This window comes from Pteropus medius, unplaced genomic scaffold, assembly GCF_902729225.1.
Source record: "Pteropus medius unplaced genomic scaffold, Ma_sr-lr_union100, whole genome shotgun sequence".
In the NCBI taxonomy this organism is placed as follows: Eukaryota; Metazoa; Chordata; class Mammalia; order Chiroptera; family Pteropodidae; genus Pteropus; species Pteropus medius.
Genome location: NW_024352784.1, coordinates 5710578 through 5730426, shown reverse-complemented (window position 1 = coordinate 5730426; position 19849 = coordinate 5710578). Strand labels below are relative to the sequence as shown.

The 19849-nt window shown below is 34.2% G+C and overlaps 1 protein-coding gene across 2 annotated transcripts in view; it reads right to left on the bottom strand.

The window, feature by feature from the left end:
* UVRAG (UV radiation resistance associated) overlaps window positions 1–19849 on the bottom strand; it is a 254987-nt gene that overhangs the window by 102501 nt on the left and 132637 nt on the right. For both annotated transcript variants that reach the window (XM_039848085.1, XM_039848086.1), the window contains 3 exons: window positions 18638–18725; window positions 17639–17699; window positions 7651–7816 (listed from right to left, as the gene is read on the bottom strand). In XM_039848085.1, the coding sequence (XP_039704019.1) occupies window positions 7651–7816; window positions 17639–17699; window positions 18638–18725 (315 nt within the window). The remainder of the gene's footprint in view (window positions 1–7650; window positions 7817–17638; window positions 17700–18637; window positions 18726–19849) is intronic.

Here is a 19849-nt window from a genome sequence, read left to right as displayed (position 1 = left end):
AAATACTATGTCCAACTGTGCACAAATTATATAACCTAGATAAAATGGATATAGTCCTAGAAACACACAAATCTAAACTAACTCAAAATTACATAAAAACATGAACAGACCTATAACAAGTAAAGAAATTGAATCAGTAATCAAAAGCCTTCCAACAAAAGAAAGACCAGGGCCAAAAAGGCTCCACTGGGAAATTATAATAAACATTTAAAGGAAGAATTAACAGCAATCCTCAAACTCTTCTAAAATAGGGGTCTCCAACCTCCGGGCCATGGACCGCTACCCGTCTTTGGCCTGTTAGGAACCAGGCCACACAGCAGGAGGTAAGCGGCAGTTGAACTCGCTGGTGAAGCTTCATTGTTATTTGCAGCCTCTCCCCAGTGCTAGCATCATCACCTCAGCTCCATCTCACATCAGGCATTAGATTCTCATAGGAGCACCAGTCCCTGGTGCCAAAAAGTTTAGGGCTGCTGTTCTAAAAAACAGAAAAGAAGGGAACACTTCCTAACTCATTCCATGAAGCCACTATTACCCTGATAGGATAGCCAGACAGAGACCATCATAAGAAAACTATACCCAATATCCCTTATGAATATAGATGTAAAAATCCTCAATGAAATACTAGCAAACTAAATCCAATGGTTCACTAAAAAGCCTTTTTTGGGGGGCGCAAGGGGAATAGAAAAAAATGATCCTAAAATTCATATGGAATTACAAGGGCCCTAAATAACCAGAACAGTACTGAAAAAGAACAAAAAATTGGAGGATTCACATTTCTCAATTTCAAAATTTACTGTGGTATTTGCATAAAGACAGACATATAGATCAATGGACTGGAACTGAGAGTCCAGAAATAATCTATGGCTAATTGATTTTCAGCATGTGCCAAAGCTATTCAGTGGGGGAAGGAACACTCTCTTCAAAATGGTGCAGAGACAACTGAATACCCACATGCAAAAAAATGGAGTTGGACCCCTACCTCATACCATATACAAAAACTCAAAATGGGTCAAAGACCTAAATATAAAATAAAACTACTATAAAAAAAAAAAAAAAAAACCAGGGGTAAATCTTCATGACCTTGGATTTGGCAATGGATTTTAGATATGAAACCGAAAGTACTTTCAAACAAAAAAGACAGACAAAATACACCTAATCAAAATTTTAAACTTTTTGCGTATCAAGAAAGTGAAATCGAAGAAGTCAAACTGTACTATTTGCGGATGACATGAGTCTCTATATAGAAAACCCTAAAGACTCCACAAGAATACTACTAGAAACAATAAGCAAATACAGTAAAGTTTCTGGATACAAAATCAATGTTCAAAAATCCATAGCATTCCTATACTCTAATAATGAACTGTCAGAAAAAGAATGGAAAAATAATTCCTTTTGCAACTGGAACAAAAAGAATAAAATATCTAGGAATAAATTTAACAAAACATGTGAAGGACCTATATGATGAAAATTATAGGACCCTATTAAAAGAAATTAAAGAAGATATAAAGAAATGTTCTTAGATTGAAAGAATCAACAGTTAAAATAACCTTATTACATAAAGCATTTTATAGATTTAATACAATCCTTATTAAAATCCCATCAGCATTTTTTAAAGAAATAGAACAAAAAATCATCAGATTTGTATGGAAACATAAAAGACCCCAAATTGCAAAAGCCATCCTGAGAAAAAAGAACGAGGCTGGAGGCATCATTCTGCCCGACTTCAGGTTAATCTACAAAGCGACAATAATCAAAACGATATGGCAGCAAAACAGACACACGGACCAGTGGAACAGAATAGAGAGAGTCCAGAAGTAAACCCATGTATAGAAGGACAAATAATTTTTGACAAAAGAGCCAAAAACAAACAGTGGAAAAAGAAAGGCCTCTTCAATAAATGGTGTTGGGAAAACTGGAAAACCATATGCAAAAGGATGAAACTAGACTGTTGTCCATCACCACATATCAAAATTAACTCAAAATGGATTAAGGATCTGAATATGAGACCTAAAACAATATTTGCATAGAAGAAAACATAGGAACTAAACTCATGGACCTTGGACTTAAAGAGAATTTTATGAATTTGACCTCGAAGGGAAGGGAAGTAAAAGCAAAAATAAATAAGTGAGACTACATCAAACTAAACAGCTTCCACACAGCAAAAGAAACCGTCAACAAGGTAAAGAGACAACCACCCCAACGGGAAAAGATATTTGCAAGCAACACCTCCAAAAAGGGCCTTATATCCAAAATATACAAAGAACTCATACAACTCAATAACAACAAAAAAACAAACAATCCAATTAAAAAATGGGCAAAGTACCTGAACAGACACTTCTCTCAAGAAGACACACAAATGGCTAGCAAACATATGAAAGGATGCTCATCATCGCTAGCTATTAGAAAAATGCAAATCAAAACCACAATGAGATACCATCTTACACTTGTTAGAATGGCTATAATCAACAGAACAAGTAATAACAAGTATCAGAGAGGATGTGGAGAAAAAGGAACCCTCATACACTGCCGGTGGGACTGCAAATTGGTAAAGCCACTATAGAAAACAGAATGAAGGTTCCTCAAAAAACTAAGAATTGATCTACCATATGATCCAGCCATCCCTCTACTGGGTATTTACCCCAGACTTTAAAACCCATATCCGAAAAGATATTTGCAAACCGATATTCATAGCTGCGTTATTCACAGTAGCCAGGACATGGAAGCAATCGAAATGTCCTCTACGATAGATGATTGGCTGAAGAAGCTGTGGTATATATATACAATGGAATATTACTCAGCCATAAGAAGAGATGAAATACTGCCATTTGTGACAACATGGATGGCCCCTGAGATAATCATGCTAAGCAAAATAAGCCAGACAGAAAAAGTTGAAAACCACATAATCCCACTTATATATGGGATATAAACCTAAAAGCAACAAACGAACGGGACAAACAGAGACTCATGGACATGGACAATAGACTAGTGGTTACTGGGGGGCAGGGAGAGGGAGGAGGTAGATGGGTAACAGGGGTCAAATACATGGTGACAGAAAGAAATCTAACTATGGGCGGTGAACAAACAATGCAATATATATATGCCTTACTGCTTAATTATACACCTGAAACTTACTGGATTTCGTTAACCAATGTCATCATAATAAATAAATAAACAAACAAATAAGAAAGTGAAACTGTTTTAATTGCTTCTTACTCACCCATTGATAAGGGAGGGATTAGTGTCCTAGGGTTATGGAGATAGCTGAACCCTGGACATCTGACACGGGATGGATGAAATTGAGAGAAATTTATTAGTCACATACACTCTCACAGCCCACGAAAGGAAGACATTGCATGCCATGTGGGATCACGTAGGGGTTACAAGTAAAAACAGTGTGAAAATTAATAAACAGAAACCTCATTTACAATGTATTCAGTAGGCCAGAAGAGAGCACTTTCATGATGTGTCAGTGAATGCATACTACTGACCCCAACAAGATGGGAAGTATCTTGCATCTCCAACAGGAACTGATACTGCATTACTACCTCATCAAGAAGAAGAAAAGATTTCTCCTTGCCCAGTAACAATTCAGCCAACGGAAGACTGCCATAACACAGCCAATGAAAAGTCACTATATTTGAACTTTTAGTTTCCTCCAATGGACTCTTCCTTTACAACAACCCCTCCCCAAGTCCAATAAAGAGGGTTCCTCTCCTTTATTTCTCTGGACCTGTGCATGGTTCACCATTAGACTACATGTTCCACACTGCAGTTCTTTGTTGTTCCCAAATAAATCCATTTTGCTGGAGAAATAGCTGGCTGTCTCTATGTTTAAGGTCAACATTGTTGAACAACCAAGGGCTATGAGAGGCAATTTTGTAGTATCAAAAGGATATAGTGACAACTGGATCCTGTAGGAGGTTGATTTCCATAATTTCTCAGCTCCCAAGGAATTAAAATTCACTACTGAGGAATAAGCAGTAACTATACCTGCTTATTGGTGGATAAGGAGGGTTGTTTGGATAGGGGAACTTATCCACAGGAACAGGGTTGGGCAGAGCTATTCAAGGCCCTCCTGGTGTCACAAGGTAATAAAGTCAGCATATAATATTGACCTTAATTTTAGGCCTTAAACTGTAACAACCCAGAGGAGGGGAGACAATATTTGCAAATGAAATATATCTGATAAGGGTCTAGTATCCAAAATACATAAAGAAGGCTTACAACTCAAAAACAAAAAAGATGAACAACCCAATTAAAAAATGGGCAACGGACTTAAACAGGCATTTCTCCAAAGAAGATATATAAATGGCCAGCAAGCATATGGAAAAATGTTCAACATCATTAGTCATTAAGGATATACAAATCAAAATCACAGGGAATGTAAACTGGTGTAGCTGCTGTGGGAAAGTTTTACAATTCCTCAAAAAAGTAAAACATAGAATTTCCATATGGCCCACAATTCTACTCCAAGGTATCTATGCAAAGTAATTGAAAATGGATACTCAAAAAATACTTCTACATGAATGTTTATAGCAACAATATTCAAAATAACCAAAAGGTAGAAATAATCCAAATGTCCATCAACAGATGAATGGTTAAACAAGACGTGGTATATACATTCAAGGGAGTATTATTCAACCAGTGAATAAAGTACTGATTATGCTACAATGTGGATACACCTTGAAAACATCAGAATAAGTGAAAAAAAAAACCAAAACCTTAAACAAAAGGTCACATGTTGTATGATTCCATTTATATGAAATATACAGAATAGGTAAATCCATAGAGACAGAAAGTAGATGGTAGTTCCCACAGGCTGAGAAAAGAGGGTGCTGGCTGGGAAAACAGGGAGTGACTGTTTAATGGGAACGGGGTTTTCTTTTGGGGTGATGGAATATCTTAGAGTAGAGAGAGGTGGTGGTTGCACAACATTGTGACAATACTAAATGCCACTAAACTGTATACTTGAAAAAAGTTAACCTTATGTTATGTGAATTTCACCAAGATCATTTTTAAAAAAGAAAACATATCTATGTCCTCTTTTGTCAAACATATACATTTTAGGCTCTCTTTAAATATTTTTAAAATTGAAAAGAATACTTGGGCTATAAACTAATTAATCGATGTCTTGAAAAAGCACTAGTTTAAACTACACATGTGTTCCCTGCCCCCAACTTACAAGCTGAGAGTCATTGTCCTAACAGATAAAGTACTAAATTCTTTCATGGGTGCCTACCTTTCCTGTCTTTTCTTTTGCAGTTTCCTAAATATAGTAGAGGATATTCATTTCTTCATGTCAATGATCACGACATCTCTCAATCTAGAATAGTGGTTCTCAACCCCCATTGTGCATCTGAATCACCTCCAGGAACTTCTAAAAAAATACCTCATGACTGGGCCCCATCAATGGAATCAGAATTTTGGGGGGAGAGGCCAGGTATCTGGAGGTCAGGAGCTCTTTTTCAAAACTCCCCCAGGTGTTTTTTTCTAATATATGCATTTAAGAGCATAAATTTCCCTCTGAGCATAGATTTACCTGCATCTTACAAAGTTTCATATGCTATATTTTCATTATCGTTCAGTTTAAAATAACTTCAAACTTCCTTTTTAGTTTCTTCTTTGATCTGTAGGTTGTACAGAAGTATACTGTTTAATATCCACACATTAATGGATTTTATTATTGATTTCTTGTAAATTCCACTGTGGTCAGTAAACAAATTGTGAATTATCTTAATCTTTTGAAATTTGTTGAGTTCCAGCATTATCAATTCTAGTAAACATTCCATATGTACCTAAAAGAACGTATATCCTATAACTTTGGTGTAATATTCTTTATCCATTACTTAGGTCTAATTCATTAATTGTACTGTTCAGGTCTTTTAGATTCTAATGGATGTTTTTGTGTGCTTATTCTAATAGTGAAAGGAAATTTAAAGTCCTCTGCTATGACTGTGGATTTCCTTGTAGTTCTATGAATTTCTGTCTGTATGTTTGAAGTCATGGTTTTAGGTACATATATATATTTAGAATTGACTGTATTATCATGAAATGTCCCACTTTATTTAAAATTTCACATTGTCTAATATAATAGTTATACTAGCTCCCATTTAAATAATATTTGAATAATATGTCTTTATTTGTTCTTTTAACATTTCTGTATCCTTATATTTGAGCTGTCTCTTGAAAGCAGGATGAGAGCTTTTTATTCAGCCTGACAATCTTTAAGTAGAAAGGATAATTTTATAGGATAATTTTGATTATCCTGATTACAGGATAATTTTGGGTTCATACTATCTTTTGGAATTACTCGAGCATTTAAAAATTTTTTTCCATTTATTTCCAATAATAATTTTTTGCTTGTACAAAACAACGCTTTTAGGGGTTACGAGATTATAATAGCATCAATTTATTAGAGTCTCATATAAATTAGTATTTTACCACTTTCTAAACATTGCTAGGATCTTAGGGCACTTTAATTCCATTTCCAATTCACAACTTTTGTGTTAGAGTCATGCATTACAATTCTAAATATATTTGTGTACGTGTATATTATATTTAATGAGACATTACTATTTGTTCTGTAGTCAAAATTAATTCAAATATACTTATATTTACTCTTTGTTCCTTCTTGCATTTCCAAGTTTCTATGCAAGATTATTTCTATTCTGCCTTTAGTTATTTCCCTTAGTATAGGTCTGCTGGGATGTATTTTCTTAGTTTTGACGGTGTGAAATGTCTTTTTTTTCTTTACTTTTGAAGGATTTTTTTCTTTACTTTTGAAGGAATGTAAATTTTTAAGTTGGCTGTACTGTTTTATAGTACTTTTAAAATGTCACTGCATCACCTTCTGGCTCCCAATGTTTCTATTGAGAAGTTAGCTTTCAGTCTTATTATTGCTCTTTTGATGCTTAATCTTTTTTCTCCAGATACTTTTAATATTTTTACTTTGTCTTTAGTTTTCAGCTGTTCTACTATAATTTCCCTAAGTATTTTGGCTCTGTACTTATTTGATGTTGTAGTTAATGATTCTTGAATTTACAGCTTGATGTTTTCCCCCCATCAATTTGAAAAATTCTGCCATTATCTCTTAAAATATTGCATTTTTTCCTATGTGCTCTCTTCTCCCTCTCTGTGACTCCAGTTATATGTAGATTAGCTCTTTTTGTTATGTCCTACACATGTCTACCACTTTCCTATACAATTCATCTCTTTTGTTTTTTGTGGTTTGGTCAGAATATTTTCTATTGACCAGTTCACTAATCCATTTTTCAGATATGTACAATCTGCTGTTAAGTCTCTTACCCTTTTCTTGGTTGTCTTTCTGACAAATCTTTTACCTATTTTATTTATTGACTAAAATGAAACAGGTACTACATGAATATTTACAAAGTATATTATGCTTGTCCTCACAAAAGCAAATTAAAATTAAATGAGTCAATTTTGCTCTCATTAGCAATTTTAACAAGTGAAGGAGTTGATCCATTATACTCTAAATGAATGACTACATTCTATTTAAAAGAAATAGAGTACTTAACAAAGAATATACAAAAATTGCCACAATCTAGGTCACATTTTATATTTTTAGCATACTCCATGTTTCATACTGGCTTGATGTTAAAGGTATATTTATTTTAAAAAGATACTTACTCTCTTTCCTTTTCTGTCAGCTTGTCATTGATATTATCTTTGATGGTGGATCTAGATCCCTTATGAATTATAGGATATCTGAGGGGCACTTGCAGGAAAAAGGAAATCATGGAGACCAAATGTGCAGTATAACCAAGGGCAACAGCAATGCTTCCATCATCTTTTGCTGTAAATTCAAAAGCAGAGGAAAAGAAAACAACTATTAACCTTACGAATGTAGCTATGAGGTCATAATGAATCAATTTCAAAAGAAATTTTATTAAAAAACTGGCAAATAAAATATTAATCTTATCTAAATTATGTACTTTATAATTTTAAACTCACAATTGTTTATATTATAAATGTACTTAAATTATGTGAATTTTATACAATCCAAACACATTAATAAAACTTGAAAGTTCATCTACTATATTTAAAACTATTTCCCAATAATTAATGTGATGAGATTAATATTTGATATATATCTTAAGAAAAAAATTCTTAATGCACTCAAATACCCATTACTTTCTTTCCCAGAATTTTTAAAGGTAAAAATAATACTTGAGTCTATTATACAATGCGAAAATTAGTTTGAGGTTTAAACATAACATACTATATAATGTATCAAAGCATTGTACAGTTTATTCATTAACAACTTTTAAGCAATACAGTTGTACTGCTGTACTACTATATAACATTATTAATTCCAAAGTGACATGAAACAGCATAATGCATCCTTATGGAGTATGTTCTCAATATTCATAAATATACTGGTGCATAAATAACTCTGTGAAGTTTGAGATACTATAAGAGAGAAAAACATTTTAAACAGTAAAATTGAAAAGTCAAAAACCACACTGCTAATACACATCCTCTTTATAAAGTTAGGTGGAAGCAACTGTTGGAAAAAATTCATATATCCTACAGTTAAACTTAAGCAACTATCTTTTAAGAAGTCACAGATAAGTACATTTTTAACTCACCATCCAGATTTCTACTACCATCAACCAAGTGACAAATAATCATTCAAGTACTCAAAACTGAGAGTAAAGTTTTAAGTTTGCCCCAGAAGGAAGAAAAAAGTAACTGTTTGGTATACAGTATTCTCAAAATACTATAAAAAGTTAACACAAAAATACACACAGACACACACAAAATTTAACACATAACCTTTAATATCTCTAACTAGAGGAAGGCTGAAATGACTGGTATAATCTTGGCTTGAGTATTTCTTGATTTCTAAGGGTATCTTTAACTTCAATTATTAGTAATATATTTCACATTCTCCTTTTAAACTTATTCTTAGTCATCTAAGCACTTCTTATTGCAGGGATGCCATGATAGCTAATATTCCTCAGTGAATTCTCTACCCTTGACAAACACAGCAGACTCTCGGTTCCTCTCTGATCATACTATAAAAATGAGTAATTTTTATTATATACTTTTCTTCTACCAGGCATTGACCACAGTTCTTTATTTATGAGAATCATTCATTCATCAACAATTACTAAACAGGGCAACAATTACTAAACACCTTTTATATGCTATTTCATTTATTTTACAGATAAAGAAATTAAGGCTGAAAAAAGTTATGGAACATGTCCAAAGTAATACAGCTAGTATGTATGTATGTATGTATGTATATATATATATATATATATATATACCTATATATATATAATATATATATATATATATATAATTAATACTTTCCTATATATATATATATATATATATATATATATAATATATATATATATATATATATATATAGGTTGACCTGACACCAGTGCCTCTGTCTTTTAGGCATTCCACCATACTGTCTCAGGACTTTACTGTAGAATAGATAACAATTTTTTAACTTGGAGGCCTAGAACACACCAAGTATACAACACACATGTATCACCTTAGCTTCTTCACTTTTTTCTAGTAATGGCAAAGAACATATAAAAAGTCTGTGACTCCTGCGGGCAACCAAAATGGCATAGATGATAGAGGCTCTGTTCATTCCTCTGGCGACCAAATCAAAGTTGTGACGGAAACTAGGAGCAGCAGCAAGGGAAAATCGCCTGGGATCTTGATGAACAAGCCATATAGCTACGGAGAAATCCAAGAAAGCACTCTACAATGGCTGAAGGAAGGACAGGGCGAGGACACGGGACAACCCAATCTCAAGCAGCTGAATGAAACGGAGTCTGCAGCAGTGGTAGAAGCCTCTTAAAGGGGCTGCATCCGTGAGGGGATTTTTGCGGTGACAGACCTGCTCGTTCTGAGCACCAGTGCAGACTGGGCTGTGCACAGGGGGCACCAGGGACTTACAGGGAGACACTGTAGTAGTGAGGGCCTAGGCGAGATTCGCTCTGTACAGAAGTACCAGCGGTATCTATTGTTCCCTATTGAGCCCTCCCCACTCCCAGTGTGCGGACACAGTGCTGCCATTGCTGTGAGGTCATCAGACTGGATAACAGAGGTTACTCCCTGAAACTCCACCTCCTCCAGCTTGTGGCCCCACCCAAGCCACATCCAGGTTTATCCTCAGCGCGTCAGGTGCTCCTCGCTGAGCAACGCCTAGACTCACACCGGAGGCAGCTGGCCTCAGTTTCTGGTGTGGTCTTTTGAGGCAACTATAAGCACAGCATCTATGGATTGCTTGCTGAATCTTAACAGGTGGCCCTGGAGGGGTAGAGGCTTGAGCTAAATTTGGCCTGTAGCTGAGCCCCTCTCAGGACTGTGCCAGTGGACACCTACTTCACAAATCTACACTAATAAGACCAGGAGACTTAGGAGCTTTGCTTAGGACATAGAAACAGACATGGAAAGGCAGCCAAAATGGGAAGACAAAGAAGCAGAAACCATATGAGAAAACAGAACAGAGATCCAGATATAATGTAGTCAAGTAATCTAACAGATGCAGAGTTCAAAACACTCGTTGTAAAGATGCTCAATGAACTTTTGGTTAACTTCAGTGAGAATTTCAACAAAGAGATAAAAAACATAAAAATGGAAATGGAAATTATAAAAGAGTGCCAGTCTGAAATGAAGAACACATTATCTGAGATGAAAAGTATATTAAATGGAATAAACAAAGAAATAAACAAAGTGAATAAATGCTCTACCTAGAGGATGGAAAAGCCAAGGACACTCAATCAGAATGGCAAGAAATAAGATGCCAAAACTATAAAAATAATTTAAGGAGCATATGGGATACTATTAAGGGTCCAAATATCCATCTGATCAGCATAACTGAAGAAAATCAAAATGTTGAACAGCTGTTTGAAGAAATAATGATGTAAAACTTCCCTAACCTGGTGAAGGAAATGGACATAAAACCCCAGGAAGCTCAGAGAATTTCAAAAATCAGGGATCCAAAAGGTGCACACCAACACACATCATAATTAAAATGCCAAAGATTAAATACAAAAAAAGAATATTAAAAGCAAGAGAAAAAGATACATACTTATAAGGGAACACCCATAAGACTGGCAGCTGATTTCTCAAAAGAAACTATGCAGGACAGAGGGCTTGGCAAAAAAATATTCAGCAGGATGAAGACCCAGGATCTACAACCAAGAATAATTTATCCAGCAAAGCTATCATTTAGAGCTGAAGGACAGATAAAGAGCTTTCCAGACAAAAATAAGCTGAAGGAATTTATCACCACCAAGCCTGTATTACAGGAAATGTTGGAGGGACTTCTGTAGGAAGAAAAAACATGTATCAAAAACAGGAATAAAGAATAGTAACAACTACATTCTTATCAATAAGTACCTCAAATGGAAAAGAATTAAGTGCTCCAACTAAAAGAGTGGATGAATGGAAAGGAAAACAAGACTCCTACATGTTGCCTATAAGAGACTCACTTCAGATTAAAAGACACAAACTAAAAGGAAGGGGATATTGCTTTGATGGACCTAGAGGGTATTTAAGTCAGACAGAGAAAGATAAACACTATATGATTTCACTTATATGCAGAATCTAAGGAACAAAAAGAATAAACTAATCAAAAACAGACTCACAAATATAATGGACAATTTGGTGATGGACAGAGGGGAGGGGAGTTTGAGGGGCTAGGAGAATGGGGTGAAGGGTTAAAGAAATACAAATTAGTAGCTGATGGATGGACACAAGGATGGGGAGCATAGCATAAGGAATGCAATTAGCATTAATACGTTGGCTAGGTGGAGGGTCAGGAGAAGGAGGAAGTAATTGTCGGCGGGAACCATTTTACAAACTATATAGATATCTAACCAATGAACTGTATACTTAAAACTAATTAAAATTTTTTTTTAAATCTTCAAAAAAAAATCTGTGACTCCTCAGTGACTCATATAGTGTTGGACAGAGAATGGGTTTCTCAACTAATGTTTGGTGTTCCCTCAAATCAAACTAATGAAAAACATCAAACAACATTCGTTTCATCTGACAGTACTGATATACTCTAACTGACTAAAATCCTAACTATTTTTAGAGACCTGTCCTCTAGCCCCAGTGCCACCCAAGTACCTTGAGTACTACAACACTTTACTTCTGTTGAAATCTGTATATCACAACACCTTGGAGACTAAAATTACATTATATTGTAAATGCATCACCTTATAATTTAATCATCACATAATATTAGAGCTAGGAGAAACCTTAAGTATCACTCGGTCTAATGCTATCAATTTAGAGATGATAAAAATGAGAACTAGGAATTATAAGTGACTTGGTCAAGCTATAAAGGAAAAAACTATGAATGATGTAATAAGAGGGAGAATTGTGTCTATATCCAGCCTCCAAAATATCTATTCCTGGAATCACAACTGAACGGTGAATTCCATCAGAGGTCACTGAATCCTGCCTACTGCTTTCTGTAAAGAATAGTGCTCATCAAATTTAAAATATCTTAAGGATTTAGTCTTTAAGAATATTCTTTTGAAGGCTGAAGAGAGGAAGAAGAGGACTTACAGTAATGAAGGATGATATGACACTAAGTTTGGACTTTCCTATATGTGCTTCACATTAAGCTTTTCCCTTCCTAAATGATCTGACAGAAAAGGATTGGAAACTTCCAGAAAGCAACAGAAGGCCTCTTAATTAGTCTTCCAAACAGATCAAATGCAAATGATTAATGTTTTTTAAAAAATCTATCAAATGCTAAATACTCAAGCATCTACATTTTTTCCATATTACTAAAGGGGTAAGTAATACTAAAGGATTATGTTTGCATATTTTGAGACTACATGTACATAACTATTAAAAGAACAAAAATTGGTGTTCTAACATCAATAACCAAAACAATTTTGCATAAACTTAATGTTAAAAAGCCTACCCATGCAAATCAAAAACCAAAAACAAATAGCAAAACTAGAAACGATAATAATGGAAATCAGCTTTGATTCTAGTTATTCACACACACCATTGTTTCCACCACAAGACTCCACAAGACTCCCCTTTCTACCTATTAAAAACCCTAGGTTGTTTCCCTTTCCAGGCGATAGTGTTCAGTCAGTCTCATGTTAAACACCGTGGTATTGGATTTCCAATATTGAAGCTTTATATTAAAAAGCATTTTAAAAGGACCATGGGTGAGGCATTACAGGGCCCAAGGGTATTCCAATACCCTCAAAAGGAAAACCACCTCCTGGTAGGGAAGTCACTTTCATCACCCCAAGACCACTGAACCTCCAGTGGGAAAATGTGAGCTCATGTGGTTAATTATGGCTATTGCTGGCCACGAAACCTCAGATGTCACATTCTGTTGCCAATCACTTTAGCTAAAAAACCAAAAGGTTTAAGGTTTCCAGCATTCCAAGATCTAAAAGACTTTTTACCTACCAAAGCCAAAACCTGGCTCTCTGGGGTATACTTTTCCAGTAAGCATTAATGACGTCCCTAACACCTAATGTAGAACAGAGGTTTGTGTTCCTTATGTCGCTCTAGGGGTTAAAAAGGTCACAGATGATAGTTTCTTTGGTGAGAAGAAATTGAAGGGCTCAGAGAAGAACAGGAATAGACTGTAAGACTCAGTACTGTAAAAAGATTCTGATTAAAACAATGCTTTAAGGGGCTTAAAACAAAACAAAAATCTGCAGTTTCCTCATAATAAATACTTTTGATTTGTTTTTTTAAATGTTGGTAGTTACTCAGGGTTGCAGCTTTTGTGTAATTTTTTTGATAATAAATTCCAGAAACATACAATGGCCATGACATTATAAATTAATTCAAATGTCCCTCTGATTTATATGTTGGACAAACTATTAATATTCAAATGAATCCAAAAACAATAAGTGATCTAAAAGCTCTTACCAGCCCGCCTTCCCAATCACTGAGGCAGCTGATTTGTTAAGGAACCAAGCACCCACTGATCCAGACAGGATAAAATATTTAAGATTCTAATCACTGCATCTATGGAATCATTCCATGTTCTCAATGAGACACTGTTTGACATATGGACTCTCCTTTCCAAGAAATCATGCCTGCATAAAGGGATACGGACACAGAAGGAAATCTGGGTCTCATTACCACAAAAGGCTCTGGTGTTATAGATAACTTAAAAACATACACAAACTTTTTTTTTTTTTAAGGAGAAATGTCTCTGTCAATGGAACTCAAATGAATATCCTTCACTGGACAACTTTCTCCTGTTATGTCCAGGTCTCTTTGACATACTCTTACCCATATGAAAAGCACAATAAACGCTAGGCCACTATGGAGGAATTTCCCAAACAGTAAAACCCACGTGATGTAAAATCTCATGAATATCATAGAATAATCAGTCTGAAATCTCTTCACTAGAGTCTCACTGAGAATGCAGCTGTTACAGAAAACTAAAAAGCTGTCAGAAGTTTTGAGCTTATTATTCACAACAAGGGAGAAAACTGTCTCATAACAAGAATAATACAGACCTTAAAATCAGGCCAACCAGGGGTGACTCTAGCTCTGTCACTGGCTAGTGTGAGTCTTTGGAAAAATTAACTAATCTTTCTGAGCCTCAATTTTCCTGACTTTAAAAATTTTGAGTGTAATTCTTTCCCTCACAGAAGGAATTAATTCTCACAGTTGTAAAACAAGATAGCATCATGCATGATGTTCCATGATACCATATTTCTACTTATCCAATCTAAAATGTCCTCCTACCCTTCTTTCAACAGGGGAATATCACTTCATTTTCTAAGACATCTCAGCCATCACCTTTGCTAAAAAGGTTTTTATGATCTCCTCTTGATAGAACTGATTAATCCCTCTTCTTTGAGTCCCATGTACTCAGTATAAACTTCTCAGTATCTGACACAGAGTATGACTTCAACAAATACTTCTTGATTGGCATGATTACAAGTCTGATGGCCTCAAGTGGACTGAAATTTCACTGAAGTAGGATCAATGTCTTAATCATTTTTGTACACTCTCAGCATCTGGCACAGTAGATGACACATACAGGGCACTATGTAAATTTAGTATATGGAAGTGCCATGCAAAACACTACCATAAGATTTTAAAGTGCAATACTACCATATCTGCTTCTTAAAACTTCTGATTCCTAGGACTAATGGAGAGTGAATAGGGCCTTAGAGTAAAATTAAATAATCATTTCATTTTATCCCCCATTTCATTTTTCATCAACTGCACTAAAAACCTAAACTAATTTTTTAAAGAGTAGGAAGAATTTATTCAGCTTGTTGGGCATTCACAAAGCATATATAGCCAAAAAAAAGCTATGAAAAACTAAGAAACAAAGAACTTCAAAAAACATAAAACAAAAACAGAATCAAGAAACATCTCAGAGTAGATTAAAGGGAGAGTTCACTAAAACTGATATCCCTGCTTCCCTTATTGCCTCCCTTCAAATCATTCTCTATTTAGCAGAGTGACTTTTGAAAACATAAATCAGCTCATATTAATCTCCTTCTTGAGAATAAAATATAAACTCCTTAGAGTGGCCTCAAGGCCTTGGCTGACCTCTCCTACCTTGTCTGACACAACTCTTCCTCTCGTTCACTATGTTCCAGCCATATAGGTCTGGTCTGGTCTTTGCTGACCTTCCTTCCTCTCCTCCTTCTTTCATTCCTCTCTCTTGCAACTAATTTCAATTATATTTATATGGGCGCCTTCTGTATGAAAAGCATTTTTAAATGTTATCTCATTCAATCATCACAATGAATTAGAGATATAGGTATTACTCATTTTACAGGTAAAGAAATTAAATTCAGAGATTACATGATTGCCTAAAATACAGATCTGTTCTCCCATACCCCCTGATTTTTTTCAGGTAAATAAAGCCCATTCCTCTACCCTGACTTTTGTATCTGCTGCCTCTTTTCTAGGAATGCTCATTCCCCAGCTGTAGCATAGCTGGTTCTTTTCAGCCTTCAAATTTTTTGTTAAATGTTTTTCCTCCGAGAATTCTTCTCTGACTGCTTTATTTAAAGTAGGTTCCCCTATTGTCTATGATAGCAATTCCCTTATTGAATACTAGTTAAATACTTTTTTCTTGTTTATTGGCTGTCTCCATCAATAGGCTGCGTACGCGCCATGAAAGAAGAGAATATATTTGTTTTTTCCATCGTCATATCCTCAAAACTCAGCACAGTACCTGGCTTGATTAATATTTTTTCAGTGAATGAATCTATCTCTGGAACCCAACACAGGGTTCAAGGTATTCAGTAGCTTTGTTAAATTAATGAATGAGGAAAAAGACGTATCATGGGCTTTAAGACACCACAATTTTGCCTGAAATTAACACTAAAGCACATTTGTATGACTTACAGAAATTGGAAGGAATTTTGTACAGTGAACACCAGAGAGGTCGCAGCTAGACCATTATCTATCTTTGTGGTCTCAAGCAATTCACTGAATAGCTCACTTATACATTGTAAAATGAGATTATGCAACCTTCCTTATGAGTTTCCTTTGTTTTTGTGAGGACTAAAGATAAGGCAAAATGTCATGCTTTTACAGATATCATCTTCCCAACAGTCATGTGAAACAGGTAGGACATACTATCAATTAGGAAATCAACTCAAAGCTTAGATGGCTTGCTCCAAATTACATGGTCTCTCAAAAGGAAACCAGGAATTGAATATAGGTTTTCCCACTCCTGTTTTATCACTCTTCTTTTATCAAGTCCCAACTACTCATTGCAAGGGTTGTTGTAAATAAAGGCCAAAGGAGGTAAAAATTAAAATAGTCCTAAATGTTAAAGGACCATGAATAATAACATTTCCTTTATAAGAAAATGGAAGAAAGTCCCAATCAAAGTTGGCAATGCTCTACTCCTGAAAAATGTCTTCCCAAAAAGAAAATATGCTAGCTCTGAAAATAATCTATAAAGCTACTTAGCAGGCCTCAAAGCATTGTTTAGACTAATGAGAAAAAACCCCACTTTCTAACAATAAAAAACAAATCTTTTATTGCCAAATAAAATAAGTTGTTTTCTTTGGCTTACTGGTAAAGAGATTAGAAAAATTAAAATATTTTAAAGTGTAGCAATTACTAAGAGTCAGTCTATAATATCTTTAATATAAAATATTTTAATTAAAAGAGAACAGAAATGATAGAACAAGTTTAACCTGTGGTAGTGGGAATGTCAAAAATTAAATTTTCAAATACTTTTCACGTCAGCAGAAATATGATTTTTTAAATAACAATAGAACAAATTAATATTTATTGTTGTTCTGCTCTCAACCATACACAAATTTTTCATGAAACTCAAATCAAAGGGATAAGATTATTGTATTTTTAAGAATTCTATTGTCTAACTTTCTTAAAGCCCTTTTAAAAACTATTTTCTTTTAAATTTCAAATATAAAGTTCAATAATTTTTCCCATGATTATCTTAAGTCTCCCATCAGGGAATCTGACTCTATATCCTTACAACTAGGAAGAGACAGAAGATCCAAAAATCCTTCTGGAGAAAGTATTAGGCAACCAATATTTCAACGTATCTCTATTTTCCCTGCAACATAAAAAAATATATTTTACCCATATATTATATACACCAAATTTTAAGAAGTATAAAGAAATAAAATACCTTGGAAGTCCTCAGAATTGGGCAACTTGACACCACATACAAAGTAATCCTTATGCTCATTCTGTGAATATAAGCATATATAAGAATATAAGAATAAAATTAACTCTTTTTATGTGTAAGTAAAGAAACTCTAAGTAAAATCTCAAATAATTCAGCATGTCGGTGTTAACTCAAAGACAATACTGCCCTAGACTCAAAATCCACAATTCTTGAAGCTGGATGATGAGTACATGATGATCCATTATGCTACTATCTCTTACATTTATATATACTTGAAATTTACTATAATATAAATATTTAAAACATATGTCTAAGCAAAAAGCCATGTAAAATTTTCATCATAAAAATCTTTTGGCCAATTCATAACTAAAAAATGAAAAAATTTTAATGAAATTTACAAGACTGTGAGCAACCTAAAATCCTATTTGTTTTCTTCTCAGAAAATTAGTCTTTTGAATCTCTTCATTAAAAAAAATACCATTAAATTTAGCAGATTTGGTTCACTAAAAAAAAATAAAAAAAGAATCTAATCAGTTTTGTTGAAGTTTTATTTTCTGCATTCATTTTAACAAGATAGATTCAAAAACTTAGTATGCTGATAGTTACCCCAGGAATATTTTAAGTTATACTAATAAATATAAATTAATTAGCAGTTATTTTTTAAAGCAGTGCACATGTATCTGCATATATGTGTCAAAAATGGTGATAGGTGATAATCTGGTTGAGTGAAAAGATCCTAAAGAATCTCAAAATAATTTAGTACTCTTTGAGAGGCAGATGAGTGCATCCCACCACCAAACTGATATAAAAAATCAAATGGTGTAACCTAATACCAAATAAGTTTAAATCTACTTTTAAAACAGATATTAGCTCTTGAATGAATCATGACAAAGCATTTGATTAAGACTAGAGCAATGAGTTTTTTCACTGACAGGAAATTCAAACAGAAATCATCTTTAAAAAAACATTTTTTTTTTTTCCAGAAAACTTTAAACTTACCAAATCAATAGGGTAAATGTAGGAAAGCTCAGATAGTAATTGCCTGCATCTAATTGTCAACTGAGCATTGGTCTTCAGAAAGAGTTCTCTAATGAGGAAAGAAAAAAGCACATTTGTTTTAAAAAATATATGTTTACACACTTTCTGACATTTATTTCCACATAACTGATGCAGAAAAAGATTACATACACGGTCTGCAGTAGGCCACAGAAATTTAGAAGTGTAGGCAAGAATAATAGCTAACATGAGTCCTGACCTATCTCTAAATACTATCAATCAAGCTAACTATATACATACTAAGGCCTATGTAAAGCTAACTATGTAAAGGGTACAAATCATCATTGACTGAGCACTTACTACTATATGCCAGAAGTTTTACAAATGACTTTCTTTAATTATTATAACAAAGCTATTTGGTTGATATAATTATACCTATTTTACAAACAAGGAAACAAGAAAAGATCAATAAGCTAACTAACATCTCATTTAATCTGAGGCCAATTTGATTTCATACATATCTATATGGTATTTCCTCAAAAAAGTGTTCTATTTTTCACTCACAACTACATACTATAACAACCTCAAAAAGTAACCTGCTGCCACATTAGAAAAATAATATAAGAAAAAGAACAAACGAGGAAAAAGCTGGGGCATGAGATGATGCAGTTCTTCTCCTGAACTACTTAAGAGACATAACCAATAGGAAAAATACCCATAGAACAAATTACCTGCTCAACTGAGTTAACGATTTAAGAAAAAAAGAATTTAGGAGAAGCTGTAGGTCAAAATGGAATGCAAAAGTAGTAGTATAATGCAAACAGCACTGAAGACTTAAAGGACTCAGTGCTTCCCTAGTGAGCTGGACAAACAGCAGCTTCCCAGAACCTCATTTTCCTATCTGCAAATTGAGAAGATCAGATTAGGTAAAATCCAAGGTTCTTTCCAGGTCTAACATTCTTGAATCCTCAACTGCTAAGGTTTTTTGAAGAAAAATGCAGAGTAAGATGACTTTCCAGAAAAAAATGAAGAAAGATGAGCAAAACAACAGAGGAGGCAACAAACTAAGCATGTGCTGGGAAAAAAAAAAGAAGGTGAAAAACTATTATCATTTGTCAAATGAATGTTGTGGAGTGACTGAAATTAGCTACAGTTGTACAGAGTCAATTTATTGATGGTTATTTGAATGTTAAGTGAAATAATCAACATGTGCTC